This window comes from Anolis sagrei, chromosome 3 (genome assembly GCF_037176765.1).
Source record: "Anolis sagrei isolate rAnoSag1 chromosome 3, rAnoSag1.mat, whole genome shotgun sequence".
In the NCBI taxonomy this organism is placed as follows: Eukaryota; Metazoa; Chordata; class Lepidosauria; order Squamata; family Dactyloidae; genus Anolis; species Anolis sagrei.
Genome location: NC_090023.1, coordinates 180489291 through 180501336, shown reverse-complemented (window position 1 = coordinate 180501336; position 12046 = coordinate 180489291). Strand labels below are relative to the sequence as shown.

The 12046-nt window shown below is 39.1% G+C and overlaps 1 protein-coding gene across 6 annotated transcripts in view; it reads right to left on the bottom strand.

Moving 5' to 3' along the window:
- Positions 1–12046, bottom strand: part of PCDH15 (protocadherin related 15) — a 1134710-nt gene that overhangs the window by 411920 nt on the left and 710744 nt on the right. For all 6 annotated transcript variants that reach the window (XM_067465706.1, XM_067465711.1, XM_067465710.1 and 3 more), the window contains one exon: positions 680–840. In XM_067465706.1, coding sequence (XP_067321807.1) covers positions 680–840 — 161 coding nt within the window. The remainder of the gene's footprint in view (positions 1–679; positions 841–12046) is intronic.

Here is a 12046-nt window from a genome sequence, read left to right as displayed (position 1 = left end):
GTTTTCAACAGACCTCACAACCTCTGAGGATGCCTGCTATAGATTCAGGCAAAATGTCAGGATAGAATGTGTCTAAAACATGGCCATATAGCCCGAAAAACTAACAACAACCCTGTGATTCCAGCCATGGAAGCCTTCAACAATATAATGTCCTTTCACATTACAACTCGATGTTTTTCTGGATTTCTGTTGGTTATTCAAAGGAGGAGCAACAACATATGGCAAATTCTGGATGGTCAACTCTTCGATTTTATTCTCCAAACACTAAGTTTGGGTATATACATGGATTAGGAAATTGATTTCACCCATCAATAGGTGATTCACAGAAACATGATTCACGTTACGTGAATATTATGTGGCCTTGGGAGATGGAAAATGAAAAAAAAATGAATGTGTCTCCTTAAAAATTAACAGAATAGGCTGGTGCTGTGTTTTGTACTTTTTGCACAATGCAAAGAAAAAAGTCCTGTAAACTATAATCTCCACTGTGTTTGAAAACCATTCTTAGTTTGCAGGTCTAAACAATTGTAGCTGTTTACCTCTCAGTAAAGAAATTTGAAAAGATTACATGGCACATTCTCTGTTTCTATTCATCACAAAGACCTCAGTTATCTACTGAAAATAGCACTTCAGTATGAAAGTACTGAGATGAGGGATGGGAAGAGAGAAACTGACTTACATCTCTATCCAGAATTCGTCCAGTACTGTTAAGATACAGCCTCTGATTGATAGGATCTAAGATAACCCAGTAGTCGACATTATCCTTTAACGTCAGTTCAATGGTGGGATCAGGTCCTCCTGCTGTACCTTTGATCAACATGCTGTCTACCAGGATAGTCCCTGAAAGAAAAATACAGAAGACAGTTTTTATGGTACAGTTCAGCTTTTAAAAACAATGTTAATTTCATAGATATAATCAACAAATTCTACATTATATTTTTGCTAATCACATCCCAACCAAAAATATCTTGGTGCCTTGGTTTTTATGCCTAATCATGTGGTGATTTTGGGCACTGATTCAGAAAATTGCGTTGCAAAGAATAGATCAGTGATAAGGGCTATATGGCCATGTTCTAGAGGCATTTTCTCCTGATGTTTCGCCTCCATCTATGATAGTCTGGCAGTTTTTTTAGTGTGGCCTGCTAGTGCCTGGGGGAATCTTTTGTTGAGATTTCTATTATTTCTGACCACTTAGGGTAATAAAGGTAAAGGTTTTCCCCTGACATTAAGTCCAATCGTGTCCAACTCTGGGGGTGTGGTGCTCATCTCCAAGCCAAAGAGCAGTCATTGTCCATAGACACCCCCAAGGTCATGTGGCCAGCGTGACTGCATGAAGCGCTGTTACCTTCCTGCCAGAGCAGTACCTATTATCTACTCACATTTGCATGTTTTCAAACTGATAGGTTGGCAGAAGCTGGGGCTGACAGTGGAAGCTCACACCGCTTCCTGGATTCGAACCTGCGACCTTTCAGTCAACAAACTCAGCAGCTCAGCACTTTAACCCACATGATTATATTCTACAGAATAGTTTGTGTTAATTTCAAACTGAACACACATACACACACAAGTACCAACACAGCTTTGATGTGGATCTCATTAAGTTCCTCTGCCTTTCACCAAATATAATTCAAGCAGTAGTATCTTAACCTGTAAAAGGATACACTGGAAATATAAAACTTTCTTTTAACACTGAGAGTTCAAACATACATGGCACTAAGTACATCTTAACTACCACCACGCCAACAAAAAAAGCCTACAATTTTCTACTAGTAATCTAATAATCAGGGAAGGAATATTTAAGGAATATTTTAAGTATCTCTTTGTTTAAATATAGACAAATGGGGAGGCGGGGGGAGCTTCTATTGGCACCAGTTGCCAAGATGAGGTACATTTTTATTAAAATTATGACTGAGGAGAAAAAGGTTAATCCTTTCCTCCTTATACACTATAATCCTAAGGGTGTACATGTTCTATTTTGTTTCTAATCACAATTTTAGTCTGGTCCTGTCTTCTGATGGTCTCCTGTTATGACCTTTAGTGTGTTCTGATATAGTAATTTTCATTTTCCATTTTCCAAAGGAATTAATTACAGGGTCAAACATTATAATAATCTCACTTAATTATACATTTCTGAAGCAACACATTAAGCTGTTCTAATGATACTTTTATTACATTTATGAACTAAAAGTCTATAAGTCAACTTTTTTGTAAAAATCCTTTTTTCAAGATTCCATTTATATTTTGAGCTCTTTTTTAGGTGCTTCCAGACTGCCTTTGTCCTTAGGCTAAAATACCAACTTGATAACCTATTCACAAAACATCTGAAAGGATCAGATAAGATTTCGATGTTGTGTGGAATGACATTTTCCACACTAATATCTGCCTATGTTCTATCCTCAAAAACATGTATTTCAAAAAGCGCAGTGTGCATGCTTCCTTGCAAGTCATCTGAACCTGTGCATGGAAACTAAATCTTAACAGGAGACCTAATTTGAGTAAGACAAGAGACAAGAGTCCAACTTTGGCTTTACCTATGAACTCACTTCTATACAGGACAAGACGCAAGCACTGAATTCTTTCATTTCTCCACAGATACATAAGGTTTGATAGCTCACTCTGGTGAAAGAGCATTCAAGCAAAGACAAACAAGAAGCTTAGACACACAATGGTGCTACATAAATTGTTCTGTTGCGCGCTGGGCCTGTAAAGAATTTCCTTTAGAACAGGACATGCAACCTTTGCCCAGCGGGAAGCCAGGGGGCCCAAAGAGAAGTTCTCAGAGGTTTTCCACCACAAATAGTCTTTAGATGGCTTGTGAAGTATAACAAAGTATTTTATTAATGAACAATCAAACAGAAACTTCTCTTGTCTTCAGAAAGTTAAACAAATGATTCCAGGCTTTTATACAACTGGTAGCTTCCCATGAAGGACAGGCAACTGTCTTCAATAACTTCTTCTTTACTTTAAAGGAAAGTCCCCTTTTTAACTTCTCCCAGGCTGACTATAATCTAACCCTTACTGATGTGGGCTCCGCTACCGGGTCGAACTGCTTCTCGAACGCCGAGTGGACCTACCAGTAAAGGCTTAGATGTTCTCCAGCTGGAGTTCTTTGGTCTTTAGGGCTGTTTCCCTGGAGATCTTTGGAGACTCTTAAGACTGTTCTCCCCCAGAAAGTCTTGGATGCTCTTAAGACTGTTTTCCCCCCAAAAATCTTAAGGGTTGAAGCTTTTGTACACGGGAAGCTTGCACACGTCCTGTACATTAGCTTTCCTTGCTGAGACTAACTAAAAATGGCTCCCTTCCCTTCCCAATTGCCCTGAGCAAGGGACGGAACCAAAACTTAATGATGATGGTCAGGTGACTTGCCCTACGACTGCAACCAAAGGAAGCCACCTTTCTGCAGAACCTCTGAAACCCTGGACTGCAAGCAAACACTCAAAACAAAGCAAAATTGGAGCTCCTGGTACAGCCGTACCAGCACATAAATAGATAAACCTATTATTTTAATAGTGTCTTCTGTTATTCTCCTTTTTTTACAGTTAGGGTGTACCTGTACTGTTGAATGAATGCAATTTGATACCACTGTAACTATTCTGACTCCATGCTTTGAAATCATGGGACTTTCCCCCCCAAGGTTTTGAAATGTGAACAGCTATTAAAAGTGTATGAACATTAATTTACTCTTTTGAGATATGACTCCATGTTCCAACTCACCCCCTCTTTTTTGTCAAGAACAAAAACTTATATTAAATTCATATAACAGTGTTACGCTGCTGAGCCCCCAGTGGTACAACGGGTTAAAGTGCTGAACTTGCTAACCGAAAGGTCAGCGGTTCAAATCCAGGGAGCGGGGTGATCTCCCATTGTTAGCCCCAGCTTCTGCCAACCTAGCAGTTCAAAAACATGCAAATGTGAGTAGATCAATAGGTACTGTTGCAGCAGGAAAGTACTAGCGCTCCATGCAGTCATGCTGACCACATAACCACATTTATTTATTTACTATATTTGTATACCGCCATTCTCAGGCTATTGGCGACTCAAGTCGGTTTACAACAAGTCAGTACAAATAATAGCAAAATACAGGTTAAGCATTAAAACAATATAAAACCACAATAGAAACAATAAAACCAACATCATTATCATCAGCATCTCCTAGTTAAAAATGTCCAAATTCCATTGTCAAGTGATTCCATTTCCTATGTCAGTTACTCTGCATTTGTAAATGCTTGCTCATATAACCATGTCTTAACTTGTTTCCAAAATATTAAGAGTGAGGGAGCAGATTTAATCTCCTTAGGGAGGGTGTTCCAAAGCCAGGGGACCACCACAGAGAAGGCCCTGTCTCTCGTCCCCACCAGACATACGTGTGATGAAGGTGGGATTGAGAGCACGGCCTCCTCGGATGATCTTAAAGTCCATTATCCATAGAAATGCCTATGGATAATACCAGCTCTTCAGCTTAGAAATGGAGATGACACCCCCTCCCCCCACCGTATTGGATTCACCTCAGCTTAATGTCAAGGGAAAACTTTAGCTTTTATTCCAAGTGGCAGCTCCAATAGTTTGCAATAGTGCAAAATATTTCTACAAAAGCATGCCAGCCAGAAAGTTATGTTGCAAAACTCAATACCTATTCTTGTAGTTTCCCCTTATTTGCTTATGCATCTTGACTTGTGAATTAAACAGAGCTTCTCTGCTATTTCCATAATCTGTCACTTTTTACCATCAATGAAAAATTGATTTGAAAAAATGCTGTGATGAGAATGGAGGTGAAAATGTTTGTGCATTAAAAAAATTGTTTTTGTTGTTGTCACCCTCCTCTGAATCCTTCTGTTTGTAGTACCATAGGAAAGCATATGTACATGTTACATTAGGCATTTCTTTTTATGATCTGCATAAAACGCTTTGTAAGGCAGGTTTGCTGAGAGGTAATGCTTTCTCATAGTCACGTGATAAATTCCATGACCAAGAAGATTTATAATAATAATAATAATAATAATAATAATACTTTATTTATACCCCACCACCATCTCCCCAAGGTGACTCAGAGCAGCTTGCATGAGGCCAAGCCCAGCAGTACAACAATGCAAATGTACAACATAAGAATACAACAATAAAATATCAAAAATAAAATGAAATAAAATACAAGAACCATTATAAGTAAACACATCAGACCATATCAAATCACGATATTTGAACACAGAGAGTTAATCATAGTGGGCACGGCCAGTTGCAAGGATTAAAAGTTTCAAAATACTGGGTGAGAGAGCAATATAATGTATCTGGAAAGGGGGGTCCGAGGGACGAAGTAGGGTTTAATTGCACTAACAGGTAAAATAAAGTGCTTCCAAGGGCATTTATGCAGGGATTTGAACCTGTTGAAAGTTGAGTACTGTAAACATAATTCACGTCCTTGGCTTAAAGGCTTTTTAAGAAAGGATTTTGATAACAGAAGGAATATAGACTGTCAAAGGCATTCTGCAAAAGGGTTCTGATCATGAGAAAAAGAGAACAAGAGAAACAAGAGAAAGGGAGCAGAATATAGGGGATGGTGGGAAGAGAGTGGGTGGCGGCAATGCTATGTATTGTTTTGAAACTAAGGACAAGTAGTTTTGTTTCACAAAGTTATGGAATAAAAAGATGCATTAAAGAATGGTTCTGCTGGTCAAAGCTCTCATTTCTATTTACACTGGGAAAGAGTATATCAGATAAAAATATATAAAATAAAATGGCACTTAACACTCTCACAGAGGACAGATCTGTACTGCAATTCTTTGCTGAACTAAAGCTATACATAGTTTTAGAATGAGTAGTTTTCAGTTTTGAACTCTGGCTATGCCAGATAGGAATTCAGCTGCTACAAATATTGGCCAGAGGAGAAAACTATCTGTGAGCCATTGGTGAGACCTTGAAATATCAACAGAGAAGTTTACATTACAAAACAAGGTCTGGAGTCACACTAATCTAAAGAAATCGGAGTTCTTGCGAGATAGCTCCTTGAGGTTTTCTAGTTTTTGTCACTTCTGTCCCCATTTGTTCGGTTATTTGAGGAGCTAGTGATATCAATTTCTTGGGCTCTACCAAATGTTTTTTTAAAAACTGGGACATGCTTTCCTGGGGTGACCTAAGGTTTGAAGAGAAAATTTCCTCCTTTGAAAATATTATAAGCATTATTGTGAAAAGGTGCCATTTTATTTATGTACTATTAGTCTAAAAAATAAAAAGAAAGGAAGAAAATAGGAGAACAAAAGAAGGCTTTTTGATTTAATTTGTTTTGGATTAAAATAAAATTTAATTTCTCAGATGTGGGAATATAATCTTGAAATGCCCATGAAATGCCATATAACACCAGTGCTGCAACATTTACATTGGCTTCCAACTGAGTACCGTGGCCTGTATAAGATGTTAGTTCTGACCTTTAAAATTCTTTACAGCCAGGGTCCATCGTACCTTAGGGACCGCCTCTCCTTCTCCCATCATCGGAGGTCGCAACGACCAGCCCAACGCGACTTACTCTATATACCAGGTCCTAGAGAAGTGCACTTGGAAAGTACCAGACGCAGGGCTTTTTCTATTTCTGCCCTTGCCTTATGGAATTCCTTGCCACCCTACTTGAGAGCCATGCGCGACTTAGGGCCTTTTACTCTAGCACTTAAGACCTGGCTTTTTACTAGAACATTCGATCTCTGTTAATTTTTAAATTCTGTATGTATGTATTCTATCTTTTACAATTTAGCTGTAAATCACCTAGAGCATTCTCGGATGCAGGGTGATTAATATGATGATGATGATGATGATGATGATGATTATTATTATTATTATGTTGCTGTAGAGGATTGCAATAAAACAGTTTGGGCAGCACACAGACACAAACACTCTCTTTCACACAACTGAGAATAGCAGCAAATAGTGCAACCACCTGATACACTTGCCACATCTGGAAGAGCCAGATAAATCCATCACTGGGATGCAATGGAAATGATGTAAGGCAGATTGTTATATATGTTTCAGTGTGGTTTAGGCTCTGACTATATAGACTTTTGCTGAGGTGCATATTTCTTTAGTTTTTATCTCAATAAGAGAGAGTTAGTTTTTTTCTAGGCAAAAAACACGTTTCATTCTTGTTTCAGGGTGTATCTACTCCAAAAGTGCTCAGCCTGTGGGTCTCCAGATGTTTTAGCTTTCAACTCCCAGAAATCCTAACAGCTGGTAAACTGGCTGGGATTTCTAAGAGTTGCAGGCCAAAACATCTGGGAACCCACAGGTTGAGGACAACTGATCTGCACTTTAGAATTAATGCAGTTGGACACTACTTTTATTGCCATGGCTCAGTGCTATTCCTCTTACCTGAAATGAATATTGTATTGAATTTCTGGCTGAAGCATATGCTCTGGAGGACTTGGAAAAGGCATAGAGTAGTTTTCTCTCTAGGCTTCCAGCACAATTCTATGGTCAACATTTGCTGGAAGTTGACTATGGATGGAATCATCCTGGAGGACTAGAGAGAAGACCTGCTTGTCTACTCATTTTCTAGGTTCTCTAAAGCAATTCTGTGGTATTCAAAGCTCAATGCATTTAAATGAAACCACACTCAAATGAACTCATATCATGAGCAGGTCTATTGTATTTCAGAAACTCTTGCTCTTTCCATAAAATAGTACGTTCTAGTGACTCTGAGAATGTTACATTATTTATTTATTTATTTCAAACATTTATATCCCCGTCGCACCTCAGAGTAGATTCACCTTGCTGAAATCACCAAAACTGCACACAGACTGAAGTCTTTGTAGTTTATTGAAAAATAAAAGACAAAAGTTCATAAAAGCAAGTAATGTTCCAAAAGATCATTAAGGCATAGCACTACAAAGCAGTATTCCAAGAGTCACCAACAAACAATCTCTCATGAAAACATGACAAAAGTCCCAAGACCTTGGACACAAGAACTACAAGATAATCCAGCAGAAGCTGCTTGGTTGAGCACAAAGTTGCTCTGACAAAAGGTTTGTTTTCAAACACACTGCTTAATACCCTTGGCAATACATGAAAGCATTTCTTTGGCCTCTGACCTCCTTCTTGTTGGCTATTCTCACATTCCTTCGAACTCTGAATTCCCAACGGTCAACCCGATCTAAGGTTCCCGTTTCATCAAGGTCAGGCTGCTCATTAGTGTCAGCCTGGTTGCCTTCCTGCTTACTATCAGGCTGAGAACTGTCCTCCTTTTCTGAGTCAATCTGCACCTGACTAGTTTCAGTATCAAAAACATCATTCCCTGCTGTGGGAAACTGAACTTGCACACCCTGTTCCTCATTGTCTACAACAGGAACATTTTGAACCTGATTGTGAACCTGAATCCCATCATCCTCATCGGAGTTACTCTGAGACCCCATCTGAGTCACAACACTATCAGTCTGTGGTTCCAGCTGAGTCACAACAATCCCATCCTTCTCAAACCCCGAGGGGGGACTCAGGGCAGCTTACGTAAAGAATGCATGTCAAAGCCAAGTGCTCCTTCCATAAATTTAAAAAATACCCTAAAATTCAACAATCACATGGAAAATATAGTATCAGTCAGTGCTGAACAGAAAACCAGACTGTGTGTTTTGGAGAGATAGAGGCATCATAATGTCAAAAAGAAAGTAGATTTATAAATGTGTTTCAATAAAAATGAACACATATTTACCCTCCCTGAAATCCAGAGGAGACAAAAAGAGCAAAGGTACAAAATAATAAGACCATCTTCACTAATCATCTTAAGGATCATAAAGGAACAGATAAGCACCTGAGTTACTTTGCTATCTTCTGTAAGATATTATTCCTATGGGAGAGTGATGGGATTTGGGAGTTTTTTTGTGAAGAGGTTGTGACCTTCAAAATACTGATGAACTACTTTCCTGATGGATGATGCTGATGGAAATGAAATCCAACAATACCTGGAGGTACATAGGTTCACTAGCTCTGATTTAATACATACATTCCCCCACTTATCGGTAGATATACAGGAAAGCTTGTGACTTTCCGCTTTACACAGTAAGATTTGATATCAAGAAGTTCAGATTCTAATCTGTCAGGCACTGGATCAACCAGCCTCAATAGGATTTTTTCCCCTTTATTGCACATAGAAAAGAACAAATTATTTGTCCATGTCATAGTGCAACTTTCAACAGCAGGATCTTTAGATCCAACTGAAAATCCTTCAAAATCTCTCTCTAGATGGTTTATCCTGAATAGCACATCAAATTTTAGAAACCATATACTCAAGCTTCTATAGAAGGAAACCAATTCCACTTTTTTAATTGTGGTGCATTGTTTGTGAAGTTACAATTCCTTGGTTCTAGGGTATTTTAGCATGTTACTGTCATATGACGATCTTCTATAGATAGGCTATAGATATAGGTATAGATATGTACGCATATTCTAGAAGCAAAAAAAGTAATTTGATTTATTGTAATGGCTGTTTAAAGGAGGACCAGTGCAGTAAGATTGTCTGAGTGCTGGACTAGGACTTTGGGAGGCCAGAGTTGGAATCTACAATCCACTATGGAAACCAGATCCAACTAAGTGGCAGTGAGTCAAATGCTTTTTTGTAATCAATCCAAATTGTATAGAGGTTCATTTTGTGGCTTTTGCAATTCTCCTGTGTCAAAATAACAACAACAATAACAATTGATGGATGGCCATCTGTTAGGGGTGTTTTGATTGTGTTTTTCCTGCATGGCAGAAGAGGGTTGAACTGGATGGCACCTGGGGTCTTCCACTGAAATACCGTTAAGTTTATGTTTGTTAAAATTGTTCTTCATTTTAAATATTATATTGTTCTTTCAGTCTTTTTTTTTTTGCACTGTGTGAATTAGTTCACGCAAACACTCTCCATCTATCTGCCACTGATCCAGCCCATGCCTGATACATATGTATTATATATATTATACCTTACTATACTATCCTATCCTATACTATCCTATACTATACTATATAAAAACACATTGATGCTACACAAAAAAAAAATTGCTTCAAAAGTGCTGTGGCTGAAAAAGTTTGAGAACCCCTCCTCTAGAGAACAGCTATATCTGAACTTCACTCTCAGGACAGAAACATCTCCAGCTCATCCCCTGTTTGGGTATCAACCAGCATGTCAATGACTTAAATCTGGAAATAGTTTTCTAAGATCTACAGATACACTCGCTGGAACACCTCAGCAAACGAGAGTCCAAAAGTGGCAGGCTCAAACCCAGAACCTCAACCAATGGCTGATACCAAAGGAGAGACTCCCCCCTGGGCACATAGAAAACTGGGCAACTTGGAAGGTGCTGAACAGACTGAACTCTGGCACCACAAGATGCAGAGCCAACCTCAAGAAATGGGGCTACAAAGTGGAATCCATGACATGCGAGTGTGGAGAAGAGCAAACCACAGACCACCTGCTGCAATGCAACCTGAGCCCTGCCACATGCACCATGGAGGACTTTCTTGCAGCAACACCAGAAGCACTTCAAGTGGCCAGATACTGGTCAAAGGACATTTAATCAACTGCCAAACTCACACATTTTGTATTTTGTCTGTTTGTTTGCTTTGTTCTTTTAGAAATGTAATAGAATTGACTGGTTGCCCTGACACGACAAATAAATAAAACTCTCAGGACCTTATCCCATTTGTTTTGGTTGGGGGGGGGGGATCATATTATTTTGGCATTTAGTCCTGTAGGATTACAAAGCACATAATTTCATTTGTCCTTCCTCATTATATGCTGTTCTTTCTAGCCTTTTCTCCAGAAATAATCTATTTTCAGATTTATCACACCAGTGAGAGCAGTTCCTGCCCACTCAATTTTTTTAAAAAGAAAATCTTGGGAGGGGGGAATCACTGGGGATACTGGGCTTTTCCCTCCCTCCCATTCTGCCGCTCTGGAGGAGAAGGAAGGCACTGATTTATTGTGCTGGCAGTAGAGAAACCTCTTGGAATTTAGATGTCTGAATGAGAGAAAGTGGGGAGCGAAGTGAGGAAAGCAGGAGGATCATTTGAAGTGTTTCTTGTGCACAGCACAGCAACCCAATGGAATTCAGCCATTACTGGCCCTAGCTGTAACCCAAAAATCTTGTCCTCAAGCATTTTATGATTGTTATATCCAAAACCTTAATGGTTAAATTGCTCTTATTGTCACTGGGTTGTTGTAGGTTTTTCGGGCTATATGGCCATGTTCTAGAAGCATTCTCTCCTGATGTTTCACCTGCATTTATGGCAAGCATCTTCAGAGATTGCGAGGACCTCAAAACCTCTGAGGATGCCTGCCATAGATGCAGGTGAAACGTCAGGAGAGAATGCTTCTAGAACATGGCCATATAGCTTGAAAAACCTACAACAACCCAGTGATTCCAGCCATGGAAGCCTTTGACAATACTTATTCTCATTATTGCTATATGATATTTGCAGTTTATGAATTAGCTCTATCCTTTAATATTGTGGCACCAGGCCATTCACCCTTGATGAGACATCAGACTTTTATATTGGTTGTTCGTTTTGATGTTCGTTTTATTCTGTTTAATGCTGTTGTTTTACTTTGTTATATTGCTTTGGTTGATATGTATTTTACTGTATTGTGTTTTAACTGTTCTCTTGGGCTTGGCTCCATGTAAGCCGCCCCGAGTCCCTTCGAGGAGATGGAGGCGGGGTATAAAAATAAAGTTATTATGATATTGTTATTAAAGAGACAGCATTCTGAAGATACTAGGTTTTCTCCAATCTCAGTACTTTCCATTACAGAAGTCTGAGACTTAAAAAGCTAGAAGTACAAATAAAAAAACCCCAAACAAACATATTTTGAAATTTTGGAAATTTTAATGGTTACGTTGTTTTAAAAAAATTATCATGCCAGGCTCATGAAGCAGGATTTTGGGAGAGAAATGCCAATGCTTGCTAGAGAGGAACATTCACAGGAAGCATCTTTCCCGTCCCAGCAAAGCTGGGGCGAGGGAGCTTTTTGCCGCCTCCGCCACCCAAGAGGCCTGCCCAAAAGTAGTCTCCCAGGGACTATTTTTGGGGGAGGGTGGAGCCT